Source organism: Myotis daubentonii, chromosome 4 (assembly GCF_963259705.1).
Source record: "Myotis daubentonii chromosome 4, mMyoDau2.1, whole genome shotgun sequence".
Taxonomy (NCBI): domain Eukaryota; kingdom Metazoa; phylum Chordata; class Mammalia; order Chiroptera; family Vespertilionidae; genus Myotis; species Myotis daubentonii.
The window spans coordinates 87,620,444-87,635,302 of record NC_081843.1 but is presented as its reverse complement, the minus strand read 5'-3'; the positions used below and the strand labels follow the sequence as shown (position 1 = coordinate 87,635,302).

The window sequence follows — 14,859 nt, the reverse complement described above, 5'->3', positions numbered from 1 at the left end:
AAGCAGATGATGCTCCAGGACCCCCCCAGGGCTCAGTGGTTATACCCCAGTCCCATGACCCTGCCCCTCCCTTGCCCGTGTGCATGTCTGGCTGTGAAGGACACTACAGAGCGAAGGGGTCCCAAACCTGGGTGGGCTCAGAACGCCCCGGCGCTGTGAGGGGCAGAATAATGACCCCCAATGTGGCCCACGCCCTAATCCTGAAACCTGCAAGGGATATTAGGTAACTAATCATAGGACTGAAATGGGAAATGATTCTGGATTATCTAGGAGAACCAATGTGATCACAGGGTCCCTAAAAGGCTGAGAGACAGTGTGTCAGAGAGATGCCACCGGAGAAAGACTCTGGCCATGGCTGGCTTTTCGACAGAGGAAGGGGCAAGGGTCAGGACTCGCCCAACTGTGGGGCTTACCACACACTTTGGGGTACCCTTGAATTCAGTCTATTTCCACACCCAGCTGCCCTTGGGCATCAGTCGCTCATGTTCTGTTTGCCCGGTCTGGGCTGGCTGTGGGTACAGATGGCTCCCAACAGAGGCCTGGCCTGGGCTGTGTATAACCTGCCGTAACACTTGCTGTCTGGGGCTTTTCAGCACCCTGGACAGTGTTAGCCCAACTGGGGATTGGTTCAAAAGGCGCTTAGGCGTGTGCGGGGTCTTCATGGGGGCTGTTCCCAGCAGCACGTAGCCAAGAACATGATGGTCTCGGGGTGGCAGGTCAGAAACAAGCCTGTGTGTCAGGGCTCAGCTCCTGGACCTGACCCCTGGCTCCGTACCGGTGGAGAGGAAAGAGGGAAGGAGGGAGGGCGGGTGGGCAGGTGAGGAGCTGGGCAAGAGGCACTGTGCTGAGGGCTCTAGTGCAGGCAGGTCCTGGCTGTGGGCTGCAGGAGGGCTTGGTGCCTGGCGCCACCAGCACTGGCACCGGCACAGAGGAGTGACGGGGAGCGAGGGGAGCAGCTGGGAGTGATGTTGCCTGCCCTGGAGACAGTGGGAACCTGAATGATAATCGGCCTTTCTGTACCTTCTTGACACACATTTCAGTCTGAGGAAGTTTTAAAAGGACTAAAGGCAGTGTATCTGATAAAACCTCAGGAGCAGCCAGGCAGCCCCAGCTCCCTGGCAGGGCTCACTCCTCCCTCGAGGAGGGTCCGTCCTTGGGTCCTGGGGAGGCCATGGGTTCCCTGGGACGATTCTCCATATCAGGCTGCCCACCTCGCCTGAGACAAACCCGTGTCCTGCTGCCTGCATGGTTCCCTTCGCCTGCGTGGCCATGGCAGACGATCCCCATGACCTGAGTGCGCTAGGTGCAGGGGCTGCTGCAGGCAGGGACTCATTCACTTCGCTTTGGAGATCAGCCTGAAATTCCCACCACCCACATGGCGCAAGGCCAGTGCAAAGGGTGTGGATGTGGCTTCCTCAGGACGCCCTCCTCTGGCCTGCTTGGCAGCAGGACCTCCCTGCCACTTTGCCCATGGATCTGCCAGGTGCATGCTATGGTCACCCAGACAGTGCTGCGCAGGACCCCATCCCGCAGGGCCCCAGGCACCAGATGCCGGGCTTTCTCCCATGTGGCGAACAGCATGGACGGTGACGTCTAAGCTGGGCTGCGTGCTGAGAGGGTCAGAGGCGTGAGAGTATCTGGAAGCAATAACCACAGGTCTCGGGGTCGCTGAGTATAATGGGGTCGGGTGATCTGTGAGAGAGGGCATACAGTCCAGGACCTCCCGCCCTCAGCGGACCTCGCTGTCGGAGACCTTGCTGTCCTGCAGCTTCAGGCGCATGTTCTGCTGCACATTCTCCTGCTTCCGCCTGCGCCAGATGGGCAGCTGGGCCATCGCAACTCCCGGGACCAACAGTGCGGGCAAGAAGGACAGGAGCCCACAGATGGCCTGCACCCAGCCCGGGTAGGACTTCTCCTGTCGCGAGGGGAACTGCTTCTGCAGAGACACAGGGCCACAGGGTGAGTGTCCGAGAGAGGGGGCAGTGTCCCCCCCGACCCACCACCGGGGCAGAGCGAGGCTGACCCGCAGCCAAGTGAATGTGGTGGGTGGGCAGCTTCCCCCAATCTCTTCCTGAAATGAAGCAGCAGGTTGGTTCATTCCAGGGGGATGAATGGAAAAGACACGGGGCCAGGGGCTGCCCCCTGAGCATGAGGGCACAGGGGGTGAAGGCTTAGGACAGGACGTGGGCCGAGCCTCCTGTGGGGGCTGGGCTCTGAGAGACAGCCCGGGAACCTAAGGGGCTGTGTTCTGAAAAGAGCCACCCTGTGCACCTGAGGGAACCCACCATCGCGAGGTTGCCTCGGCCTGACCCACGGGGCATCATTAGGCCCTGGGACCCCCTCTGTCCCCTCTGTTGGGGAACGAGACAACACACCGACTTCAGGTCCTTCCTTTGAGGTTCACAAGGCACTATTGTATGAACCTAATAGAATAATGTTCACAAAAATTCTTTGAGAAACAGATCCATGTCTCCTTCTCCTGCCCATGATGTCCTGGGCAGCTCCCCCCTCCACAGGGGGATTTGGACGGAATTGCTTCCATGCTCCCACAGGGGCACAGTGAGGTTCAGAGTGGCTAGACGGGGTGGCAGGTCAGCCGGGCCACATGGCTCAGCCCTCAGACAGGGCTTGGTGGCAGTTCAGTGACACGTGCTACATGCACCTTCTCTCATCTCAGACTAGGAGTGGGCAGTGTGAGGAACTTGTCCCCACAGCACTTGGGACGTGTGGCTGGAGGCTACACCTCTGTGTGCGGGGCTATGGGGGGGACCTGTGATGTCACCAGAGTCTGGAAACTGCTTGTCCTCCTGCTACTGGCTGAGGCTGTCCGGGCTGCCTGAGCCACCTCTGATGCTCCAGGGCACTCTCAGGGCCTCCTGACCTCGGATGACACAGCAAAGGCAGCCCACAGGGTCACTTAGGTAAAGTTGTCCACCATGAATGTCATCTGGGCTTGGGAGCACCAAAGCCGGGCCTGGCCTGGCCTGATCCCAGGAGGCAGATCCCAGGGTCCCTGGGGCCCCATCCGAAGGACCTACGTATTGGGGGTTCCAGGCCTTGTAGCTCAGTGTTGTCCAGACCAGGAAGATAATATAAGCCACGAAGATGGTCAGCAGCAGCAGGGGGCTGATGACCTTCCAGGTCACACGCCAGTAGAGGCCAGGCCGCCTCCCGGTCATCCATTCAATGTCGTCACAGAACCTGCCAGAGACATTGGGCTTAGGTTCCCCCACCGGGCCCCATGTCTGCAAGCCCACACGCTCCGCCAGCAGCTTCATCCAGTGTCACCGAGATGTGGCCTGAGGGGCTGTCCCCCACTCCATGCCATCCTTTGCCCCCATGGCTTCCTAGTAGCCACCCGACGGGCAGCCCTCTCAGATCCTGATGAGGACTCAACTCCCGTCGATAAGTGGAAATGTCCTGAGCGAGGTCAGTCCGGCCGAGGAAGGGGACTGGGCAGGGGATGCTTGAGGGGCTCCTGGCCTGTGCCAGTCAGCAAGGAGGAGGTCAGCCCAGCCCCAGCCTGGCCCCTGGGTGAGGTGCCTCTGGGCAGGAACTGTGAGTTCCACCCCTGGGAGGCTCAGCTGCTGGGTGAGAAGCAGCAAAGCTCCTGCCAGCCCAGCTGTGAGAAGGAAGCAGGTGCCTGACCTGGGGCCCTCAGTGCCCAGGGTGGAGAAGGGACCTGGACAGCATTGACCCCGAATGTACAGCAACTGCATCGAGAAGCCAATGGAAGGGCAGGACCCCCTGAGGCCCTCCCTCTGCTTGCTCCCTCCAGCCCAGCTCCACTCCAGGTGTTTCCCAAGATCCCACAGCTGGCTGAAGCCCAGGGCTCAGTGTTCATCCCACAGTACCAGGTCAGGCCCCTGCCAGACAGCTGCCTCACTTGCTCCTCTCCAGGTGGGCAGTGTCTCACCTCGGGACAAGCACGCTGGCCCCTGTGCCCACAGAGCGGGGGGAAGGCCCTGGATTTGTGACTTCCAATATTCCTTGGAACCAAGGACAGAGAGTACAACCTCTAGGGCCACTCGGGCAAGGCTGTGGTCAGGGGTGGCAGGTGTGAGTGCAGGTCTGAGTGTGTGTGTGTGGCAGGTGCAAGTTACAGGTGCGAATGCAGGTGTGAGTCCAGGTGTGAGTGAAGATGTGAGTGAAGGTGTGAGTGACAAGTATGCAGCAGGCCTGAGCCAGGTAGAGATGGGTAGGACAGGGGCTAAGCCTTCTCAGAGGCCTCCAGGAGGGCATCTGGGCCTCCTGTGCCCTAGCATCTACCTATCCTTGTACTTGAGGAGTCTGCCCCATGTGGCTGGAAACTAGCCATTTTGTTTCTTGTCTCCCCACAGTCTGGGAGGCTGGTACAGCCACATGGGTGGGTCCTGTGGGGGCTTCTGTGGATACCTGGGCGTCACTCTTGGGAGGGGCCTCAGATGATTCTGTCTCATCCCTGTAGCTGCCCTGGAGACTGGCAGCCACGATGCCCAGACATTGTATACAAGGGATGCTGGGGACGGAGGGGCAGGACCCCAGCCCCAGCCGACGCCAAAGGAAGTGGAACTCACCGTTCCATCCCATAAACATAGACGACGCCGATCACCTCGAAGAAGGCGAAGGTGATCAGGTTCAGGGAAGCAGCGTATCTGTCGAAAACCTCGAGCCAGTAGCTCCCGGACTGCAGCGTGAAGCAGGTTGCCACAAGGAAGCAGAGCAGGCAGACCGTCCCTGCGGGCACGCACACTCATGCCTCGCAAGCCGCCCTGCTGCTGCCCGCCCAGCTCTCCCACCCTCCCCCTGTCTGCTTGTCCCCGCCGACTCCTGAACTGTGCCCAGAGGGCAGGAGTTTGCTGGGACTGGCCTCAGAGGGCAGTGTGAGAAGGGATCCCTGCTCCAGCCCTGCTCCGCTCCCCATCATGGCCCTTGGGAATCAGTAGAGGGCCACTGGGACCAGCCCTGAGAGGTGACAAGGCGGGCCCCGCCCTCCATGAGACTGACACGGCCCTCGAGCCCTCATGGAGGAGGGTGTCTGGACAGTGGGTAGGAGTGAAACCAGAGGCAGGTGAACAGGGAGGACACTCACCAGTCAGGATCTCCTTGGGAACCCATCGTGGCAGGACCCCCATATCCAGGAGTGGCGTGATGACACCCTCGATGTTCCCGAACATGGATGACAGTCCCAAGGTGAACAGCATCGCAAAGAAGAGCACGGCCCACACGGGCGCTCCCGGCATGTGCAGGATGGCCTCCGTGAAGACAATGAAGGCCAGGCCCGTGCCTGAGGCGCTCTGCAAGACACGCACAGCCGCACTGGGACACACGTGCATGGGCTCTCAAGCTTGACACATACACCGACACTGCTCATGCTCAGACACACGCACCAACATGTCCTGCGCTGTGAGACATGTGCCCTGACACCCTCCTGGCCTCGGGTGAGGTGCCTTCAACAGCCTGTAGCCAGCATGTGCTCTGGGACCCGGGCCGCTGGGCTCAGGCACCATCAGACCACTGCCCCGAGGACCTGCCCATCTCAGCCTGCTGCACGAGCCCCGAGAGTCAGCGGGCCCTGTGCAAAGCTGCCAACGCCTCCACAGCCAGTGACGCCCTCCCCTGGCCAGCCGTCAGCAGCAAGGCCAGGCCCTCAGTACCTTATCCAGAAAGTCTTGCAGACGGCAGGACTCCAGATGCAGCCCGGCCAACCTCTCAGGCTGGGTGGCATTCAGGTGTATGAGGACAGCAGCGTACTCGTCCCTGGAGATGCTCTGGTCTGGGAAATCAAACTCATTGGTGAGGCTGAGGATGTTCCTGCAGGAACAGAGGCGGAGTAAGCGTTCAGCGGGCCCGGCTCCCACAAGTGAACACTCCCAGAAAGGACCACGACCATCCAGTGAGGGTCAGCCCCTCGGAGCTGCCAGGGTCTCCAGGACACCTGGTGGAGGGCGGGCCCGGAGGGTTTTCTCCCCGGTAGGTACAACTGTCCCTGGGCAGTGGCAGCTCCTTGCCTCCTGCACCTGTGGGTCCCCAGCCGACACTGGGCGCAGGGCTCCCCGAAGGCCCGGGGAGGGTGGGCCAAGCTCGGCTCCTCTAGCCTCACAGTCGGAAGAGCTTCGCGCCGCCTCCAGGGCTCCTGACCCAAAGGAGTATCGTAGGTGCTTCTGTATTTGCAAGTTTGCCTGCTTGTTGCAGTTATTTGTAACCTCAGAGTCAGCACCGTGGCCCTTCCGTTGTATCCGAGGACATGTTCAGAGCGGTACGTCCCACCGAGACCGGCCAGGCCCGCACCGCCTTCCTGTCTCACCTCTACTGTGGACAGGGTCCTTCTTACAGCCCAGTTAGGGCCACGGTTTTCACATCTTTTGTGCCTTTTGGTGGTGATTTTGCTGTTTAAATGCCCCCCAAGGACAGTACTGATGTGTCACTAAATGCAGTGACTAGGACACACCGCCCAGAAGCTCAACCGGCTGACCCCAGCCCAGTTAATGGGTCAACAGCTCTCGTTCACCAGGCAGCTCCGGGGAATTACATTCCCCCCCAGGGCACAGGCCTGCAGCGCCTCTGGAACCTTCTGCCCCGCCTGGGAGCACTGTCTGTCCTCTTCCTCCCTCTGCAGGCTCGGCCCAGCACCTCAGAACAGTGTCACGTTAGCACCGTGGACATGGCGTGGACATGGCGGAGCACCTTCTGCGGCTCTCGGGGGCGTCCTTCCTGCCTTCCAGCTCCTGGTGCTCTCGGCTTGCAGCCTTTGCTTGTCATCGCACGGCCTCTCCCTGTGTGTCTGTCTCATATAAGAACCCTCTCCTGGATTCGGGGCACCCTATCCAGTACGATCTCATCTTGATCAACACTCTCTGCAAAGACCCTATTTTCAAATCAGGTCACGTTCTATGTTCTGGGTGAACATACCCTTTGGGGGACACTCCCCCTCCTGCCCTAAGGAACGGGGAGGTCACTGAGTGGGACCCTAGGGCAGCAGGCCCCATCTGGTGGCCCCAGGACACTGAGCTCACCTGTCCAAGCAGCGCCCGTAGTCATTGGCCGCCTTGAACCCCAAGACAGAGAAGACAGCAATGGAGGCGTAGAGGGAGGTCATGCTGTTGATCAGGGCGATGGTCACTGCGTCCTTCTCGCAGTCGTTCCTGAGCAGATGGAGCGCCTGGCTGTGGTTAGGCCCTCGGGGAGGACACTCGGAGGGAGCGTGCTGCCTCAGCACCCCACCTGGATGCCCCCACACTGCTCTTGGGCCCTCCTGTGCGTGACCCAGAAACTCTGCACTGTTCCTGGTGCTCTCAGGACAGCCTTGGCCCCTCCCGCCCACCCCTCCTCACTAGCCCCTCCTGCCTCCAGGCTGCTGAGGTGGGTGAACTAACTGCACATGAGCTACTGGGGTGAGAGTTGAGACAGTAACTTGTCAACACAGCCAGGGCCCAGCTGCCTTGGCCTCCGCCCCCTGCCCCTGCCCGCTCTGAGGGGCGGGAACACTAGCACCACAGGAATTCGGTTTAGGGGTGTCACAGGGCCTCCACTGTGTAGTTTATGATGCCGTGGTTGTAACGGGAGTACAGGGTGGCTGTGGCTCCTTGCAGAGCAGAGGCCAAGTCTGCTTTAGTGACTACAGAGGCGACACGCGTGGCATCTCTGCTCCACGACCTCGGGAGTCACACACATGGTCTGTGTTGGTGTGCCCGACCCACTTATGGCCTTGTTCCTGGGTTTGGTTATCTGGGCTCTCTTCCAGCAGCGGCTCCGGAACATGCGGGCGGCTGCCTGGAGGCCCTGACCTCCGGCCCTGGGGATGACTCAGTAATTGCTGGAATGCCCAGAATCTGGTCTCATCTCATGTTCACCTTCGCTTGCCCTCTGTCCCAGGCAGGCAGCCCCATAAAGATGTGCTTAGTGAGACAGGCCCGGCACCTCGGCACCTCGGCTGGAAGGGACCCACCCGAGCCCGGCCCTACCTGGGCGGATTGTAACTCGCTAACGCGATGTGTCCTCCGAAGGCCAAGGACAGAGAGAAGAATATCTGGGTGGCTGCGTCCAGCCACACCCGGGGGCTCTGGAGGGTCTGCATCTGGAGGGAGATGGGAGGCCCCTGTGCCACAGGCCAACCTCACCTGCCCCACGCCTGCTGTCCCAGGGCTTGCCCAGGACTTCCTCTGGGCAGCGGTCATGAATGGTGTCACCTGCTCAGGCCCAGGGGCAGTTGAGGACCATGCAGGAGGGAGTGTGCTTGGAAGGGCCGCTTGCAAACTCGGCCTCCCGTCCTGTGACGTGTCAAAGAGCCCACAGCTCCCGTCCACATGGGACACCTGGGTGCTGAGAACTTGGCTGCAGACCCTCTCAGGCTGGAAATGGGTCTGAGTGACTTGAACCTGGGCGTGATGATCTGCTCCTCTCAGACCTGGTGGATTTGAGTGACTTGAAGTCTCCCACCTGCAGGGGGGTGGTGGGGTCGGGGAGCAAACACACTTCCACACAAATGTCCCCTTCCCTTCCCTTCCTCTGGGGCGGGCACTGCCTGGGGAGCCTGGAGTGTGTGGTGCAGCCCCCGGAAGCTCCCAGGGGCTGCTGGGATCTGGAGAGCATGGAATGTCTAGAAGGGCTGTGGGCTCTGGTGGGCAGGCCCCTTGGTCCCGTAGCTCCTTGCCTGGTGGGGCTGTGAAGCTAGACAAGGTTCTCAGAGGTGTGGGATCCAGGGCACTAGGGATGGGACAGCAGGTGCCCAGCCAGCCTCTCCCCTGAACCCAACATTCTGCAAGCACCAAAGTCCGCATGCCCCAAACCGTGTCCTCCTCCTGCTTCCTTCACCCTGACCCTGACCTCCTTCCCAAGGCCCACGCTCCCCTCCTCCTCCTCCTCCTCACCCCACGAGGCCAGGGTGTGGGATGAGTTGGGCTGGGCTTGGCTGTGGCCCTACTTGTGTGCTCCCTGGTGCCTGGATTTCCATTTGAGACCCACTTACGTTGGGAGTGAACAGGTAGATTAACCCTTCCGTCGCACCGGGCAGGGTGAGTCCTCTGATAAGGAAGATGGTCAGGACCAGGTAGGGGAACAAGGCTGTGAAGTAAATGACCTGAAAGAAAGACCAGATTGTGAGACTTTTCAATGGTATCTGTTCTGCATGAAAATCTTCAGAGAGGCAGGCCTGCTGGGGAAATGCCTCAGTGGCCAGTGGCCCGTCATTCATCTGGGACCCGGTCAGGTCAGGGCAGAGGGCACTGGGGAGGTGGTGGGTGGGATCCGGTCAAGCTTGGAGGGGTCGGAGCTCACTGTGGTGGTCACAGTGGACTCACATAGGTGTTTGTGCCTGTGGGTCAGCTGAGGGAAGCACTGACTTCCTGTGCGGCGGCCTCCCTCTTGTTCACACTGTGGGCATTGAGTTCTCACTTCACCTCTTCCCACCCGCCCCCCTGGCTGGCCACTCTCAGGTCCTCGGGGTCCCACTCTTGCCCACACCCACACCCACTCTCAGCCCAGTTTGGGCAGGAGTCTGCACACACGGTGTCGATGCAAAATAAATCTCTTTTCCCACTGCCCCCCAGACTGACTTTGGTGGTCACCCTGGCACATCCTTAGGGACTTTCATAACTGGGCCGTCTGGAGTAGCTGGCTGGCTTGTTGGGCCTCACAGCTGCTCCGCCACCCTCAGTAACTCCAGTCCTCTCAAGTGTGGAGACCCTCATGTGAGAGGAGCTGTGACTCCCACTGAGGAGCGTCCAGGTGCACATGTGGGTGGGTCTGTGCAAGAGCCGCAGAGCCACGGCCGGGAGCCGGGGTCTGCAGGTGCCTGGACCTGCACGGAGTGACTTAAAAAGATAGGTATGGCCCTGGCTGATATGGCTCAGTTGGTTGAAGCAACGTCCTGCACACCAAAAGGTCAGAAGTTCAAGTCCCAGTCAGGGCACATACCTAGGTTATGAGTTCAATCCCCGCTCAGGGATTGTGTGTGCGGCAGCCAATGGATGTTTTTTCTCTTATATCAATGTTTCTCTTTCTCTCCCTCCCTCTTCCTCTCTCTTTGGAATCAATTAAAAATATATCCTCAGGTGAGGATTAAAGGGTGGGGGGGCGGGGGCGCGGAATACTCAAAAAAGAAAGAAAAAGAAACAAAGAACAGACCTAACAAGTTCAAAACAAACACAAGTGACAGACTTATATGAACCAGATCAATGTAAGCGGTCTGAACACCCCACACAAAGGCAGGGATCATCAGATTAGATTGGGGGGAAAACAAGACCAACTGCATGCTGTCGAGGACAAGAAACGCACTTTAAACAGAGGTTCCAACAGGTTAAAAGAAGCAGAATGGAAAAACATAGGATGTCAACATGGTCAGAGAGGCTGGGTGGCTATGTTAATATTTTAATTGACTTCAGAGCAAAGTCTATGACTAGGGTAAGGACGGTCACTCTGTAAGGATAAAGGCATTGATTCTCCAAGGAGATATGACAGTCTTGATGCCCAAGCCTCTCCCAGCAGAGCCTCTAAACCCAATCTGACGACAGTGGGGGGAGGGGGGCTCTGCACCTGGAGGGAGTGAGGGAGAGGGTCTGCCCCACAGGCTCTCACCTTTCCGGTGGATTCGATGCCTCTAATGACACACAGGTATAGGACTGCCCAGCAGGCCGCCAAGCAGACCAGCAGCCGCCACTGGATGGAGCCGCTGTAGTCGATGTCGGCCGTGATGTTCAGCGTCTGCCGGTACCAGAAGTAGCTGACGGAGCTGCTGCCCTGGCACTCCTCCACGAACCCTGAAACCAGGAGGTCTGATCACGGGGCTGGCCTCGGGGCTCAGGTGGGATTTGGGCTTTGCAATCCTCCACCCAGGAATGAGACTGTGCATAATGCACCCTGGACCAGTGCCCTCCTCTGCCCAGGGCACCCAGCATGGCCAATGGGGTGGACACAGGGAGCCTCCAGGCCTGACTTACCGTCAGGCACCAGGGTCAGCATGGTTCAGAATGAGTGAAACGCAAACTCATACCAACCAGAGGTGGGAGGGGAGAACATGAGCAAACAGCTGAAAACAATGACCGTTTCCCATGTGGCCGAGGTCTAGTCAGATCCAGCACCAGACTGGCGTCTGGACCTAACAACCTAATTCAGCCAACGCCGCCATCCCCTGCTCACCCTCTCATCACTGGGCCCAGCGTGTCTGAGCCCACAGTGGAGCGTGTGTGTGGGCCCCTGGGTCCAGCAGTAAGCAGAGACACGGGAGAAGAGAATCGGAGTTCAGACGCGCTATTTCAGGGTGACCATGAGGGGCTCCGCGCGAAGGCAGGGCGTGAACTCCCCTGGTCCCGGGCACTACCTGTCTGGTTGAGGTTCAGCGGGCAGGTGCTCCAGGGCAGCGGGTGCTGGAAGGAGTTGAGGAGGTACCATAGCACCCAGGTCAGGACGGTGTTGTAGTAGAGACTGATCAGGAAGGACGCGGTGAAGCAGCCCAGCCCTGTGGGCACACGACGGACCGTCACCGTCCTCCTTGTTATAGACTGTCTTGACTCACCTTCCGCCATTTCTGCTGCCCCACATCTGGCCGAATCTCCTGGCTGAGGACGCATCATTTTATGAAGCCCTGCTCAGCCCCTTCATCCATGCCCGCGAGCTTCTGGGGCACGCGGGCTCAGCGTGTGCACAGGCCCACAGGGCTCAGGACACGGGACAGCCTGCCGCTGCTCCGTGGGGCCAGCCTGTGGCCTCCTTCTCCTGCACCCTGAGCCCACTCCATGCAACACCCTCCACCCAAGTCCGTCCTCAGGGGAACCGAATGGGGCCTCCTCGGAGTGTGACTGTGGGTGGCTCCCACAGGGACACTGCTGCCGGGGTCTCCCTGCACCTTCACACCAGGTCCCTCCTTTGCCTGCAGGTTCCGAATCACAAGCAAACCCACCACGCCCTGGAATGGCGGCCCTCAACCTGTCCCTCCCCTGCAGCTGTGGGTGGGGGTCCCAGAAAGGCAGCGTACCGACTCCGCCCAGGTAGGGGGAGATGGCCTTCCACACCCCGACGCTGCCTCTGCGCAGGCGCTGGCCGATGGCGAGCTCGATGTGGAACAGCGGGATCCCCTCGAAGGCCAGGGCGATGAGGTAGGGGATGAGGAAGGCCCCTGCAAGGACGGTGCGGTCAGCAGGGCATGGCACCTGGGCAGGACGATCACCGCGGCCTCCCTGAGCGGGGACGGAGCGCACGTGGGGCCGGGTGCTGCTGTCTTAAATCACTTGGCCGCATCCAGCTTGTCAGTGCTTTGGAGGTGCTTTCATCAGCAAATGGGCTGTTCTGTTCCTACTGAGACCCCGAGACCCCTGGTGACCGGCTCCCTCGGGACGTGGAGCTGCCCCATTCACACAGAATTCTGGGGAAGGTCAGTGCCTCAGACTGTCTGCCCAGCTGTGCCCTGTGTTAGGTAGGACCTGTCTCTCTGTCCCTCGCCAGCTGTGCAGTGGAAGGAGCGGAACAGAAAGCTTGGTCCTGGTGGCTGAGCCGTGTGAGAGGAGCGCTGGCTTCTCCCAGAGCCACAGACCCGGGCACCCAGCACGATCAGGACCTGCAGCCTCTGCCTGCAAGGCCTGCAGACGGGGCCGGCTCTCCCACCCGAGACCCTGTGGCCTCCCCGGGCTGTCGGGAGAACGCTACTGTGAGCTTTCCGAGGGGCCTGGGGGAGGCTCAAGGTGCTGCCTTGCCCCAAACCCCCATCAAGGTTCTGACACCTCTGGGGGCGAGTGACCGGCAAGTTTCCTCCACCTCGTCTACATTTCCAAAAATTTCTACATGCCGCGAACCTTCTCATATTCAGAAAAAATAAACAAACTTTACAGAAGTGTTGCCCTCATAACCAGGCAAGCCACGTCAAGCAGTGCCTTTGTCCTCTGCTCTGCGGAGTGGGGCCATGGAGCTCCCACAGAGCCCAGGCCTTCCTGCCCGTTTCCCTCAGACTCAGCCCTGTCCTCTGGCTCCCGTGGCCCCCAGGACAGCCACCTGCTTGCCCCGGAAGTGGGAAAGGATGGCTCCTGACCAGAAAGCGTGGGGGGAGAGCTCACCCACCCGCCCACCCAGACTTTCCTTCGACCCTCGCTTCCGAGGCAGGAAGGGCCGGAGGAATTTCCCAAAGAAATGCTCCCCACATTTCCAACCAGCGGCCTCCTGGGGCCTGGTGATCACCTTGAGGGACCCTCTGGGAGCCCTCAAGTCCCTCAGGAGCAGAGGTGCCTGGAAGGCAAGTGGACCTGGCACCGAGGCAGGACAACCAGAGGGTGGGGCCCCAGAGAAAAATGAGCCCAGGCTGGGAAGTCCCTGCTCATCATGTCGGGGGACAAAATCTGGAGCTGATCCAGGACGGCTGCCCAGGGTGGTTCGTGCCTGTCTGTGCCCTCAAGTCCTCACGCCCATTCACGCTGCACCAAGAGAGGCAAGCTCACGGCTTTAGTCTTGTCCTCCTATCAATAAAATGACTCTACTGCCTTGGCTGGTAGCTCAACTGATTGCAGCATCGTCCGGATATGCCAATTTTTCAGGCTTGATCCCCAGTCAGGGCACATACAAAAATCAACCAATGAGTGCTTAAATAATGCAACAACAACCCCGCCCGCTTCCTTTCTCTAAAAATCAATTAAAAAAAAAAAAGAGAGAGAGACTCTAACAGGCTGCATTTCCCCATAGACCCGCAGCCTCCTGTGGAGACTTGCTGTCTTAGGAATGCTCGAAGCCCAACCTCTTTGGAAGAGAGCAAGGAGCTGACAGCGCAAAGACTCAGGAACCAAAGGCCTGGCAAGTCTGACACAGGGGCAACCCCAAGGCAAGGCTGGGCAGGAGCAGCATTGGGAGGGTTCGCCTGGGTCCCAAGAGCTCTGATGCCCTCAGACGTTTTCTCCCTGGGCCATGGCGTAGCGCTCTTTCTGGAAGGACCACTCCCACCCGGCAGGAACCAGTGACGACCCAGGCCGAGGTGCGACCGTTCCCCTTCTCCTGTTTGAGGATGCGGCCGGCACAGGCTCACCTCCCCCGTGGCTCTGGCACAGGTACGGGAACCTCCAGATGTTGCCCAGGCCCACGGCAAACCCCACACAGCTCAGGAGATACTGGAGCTTGTTGTCCCACTTGGGCCTCTCATCCTCGCTGCTGTCCCCCAGTGGGTCTGGTCCCGGGGTGCTCGCCATGCCTGGTCTCTGGAACCCTGGAGACTCAATGCTCGAGCCTCGGCTGGGCCTTGAAGCAAGGAGCAGTCTCCCCTTCAGGTGTATTTTTTTTGTTATTTAAAGGAAAACTGTAGATCCAGTTAATTGCTAACTCAGCCAGGCCCTGCTCTGGCACGCAGCCCCTCCTTGGCCCCCTCCCATCTCGACAGCCCGCAGGTGCCACCACCAATGAACCATTTCCAACAAGGGCCCCTGTTCCCTGCGGGGACACTCAGGGCACACTTGGCTATCTTGATTGTGAGATAATCGTCTAAGAAATACTACAGAGAGCCATGCACCCAGTTCCCCCAATGGCAACATCTTGCAAATATCTTGTCAACATCACAATGGGATGTTGATGTCCATATGTCAACTCAGGACCTGTCCATCACCAGAGGGTCCCTCCTGTCTCTTTTTCTTTCCTTTTTAAAATATATTTTTATTGATTTCAGAGAGGAAGGGAGAGGGCGAAAGATAGAAACATCAATGATAAGAGAGAATCATTGATTGGCTGCCGCCCGCACACCACCCACTGGGGATCGAGCCCACAACCCGGGCACGCGCCCCCAACTGGAATCAAACCTGGGACCCTTCAGTCCGCAGGCCGACGCTCCATCCACTGAGCAAACCAGCTAGGGGGCACCTCCTGTCTCTTCTTATGGACACACCAACCATCCTTCCACTTCTACCCTCTCCCTAACCC

The 14,859-nt window shown here is 59.4% G+C and overlaps 1 protein-coding gene across 1 annotated transcript; it reads right to left on the bottom strand.

The window, feature by feature from the left end:
* Window positions 1-1,659: 1,659 nt before the first annotated feature.
* Window positions 1,660-14,280, bottom strand: SLC6A18 (solute carrier family 6 member 18). The gene is made up of 12 exons (XM_059694638.1): window positions 13,979-14,280; window positions 11,951-12,091; window positions 11,297-11,434; window positions 10,555-10,736; window positions 8,948-9,058; window positions 7,944-8,056; window positions 6,996-7,124; window positions 5,637-5,793; window positions 5,072-5,276; window positions 4,557-4,716; window positions 3,039-3,201; window positions 1,660-1,936 (listed from the first exon to the last, which is right to left on the bottom strand). Exons 1-12 carry the CDS (start codon window positions 14,136-14,138, stop codon window positions 1,730-1,732), a joined length of 1,866 nt encoding a protein of 621 aa, XP_059550621.1. The 5' UTR covers window positions 14,139-14,280; the 3' UTR covers window positions 1,660-1,729.
* Between the last annotated feature and the right edge of the window lie 579 nt (window positions 14,281-14,859).

Coding starts and splice junctions, on each gene's coding strand:
- SLC6A18 (XM_059694638.1), bottom strand. CDS start 14,138: ATGGCGAGCACCCCGGGACCAGACCCACTGGGGGACAGCAGCGAGGAT. Junction 10,737..11,296: donor GCTGAACCTCAACCAGACAG/GTAGTGCCCGGG, acceptor TCCTGGTTTCAG/GGTTCGTGGAGGAGTGCCAG. Junction 3,202..4,556: donor TATGTTTATGGGATGGAACG/GTGAGTTCCACT, acceptor TGTCTCTGGCAG/GTTCTGTGACGACATTGAAT.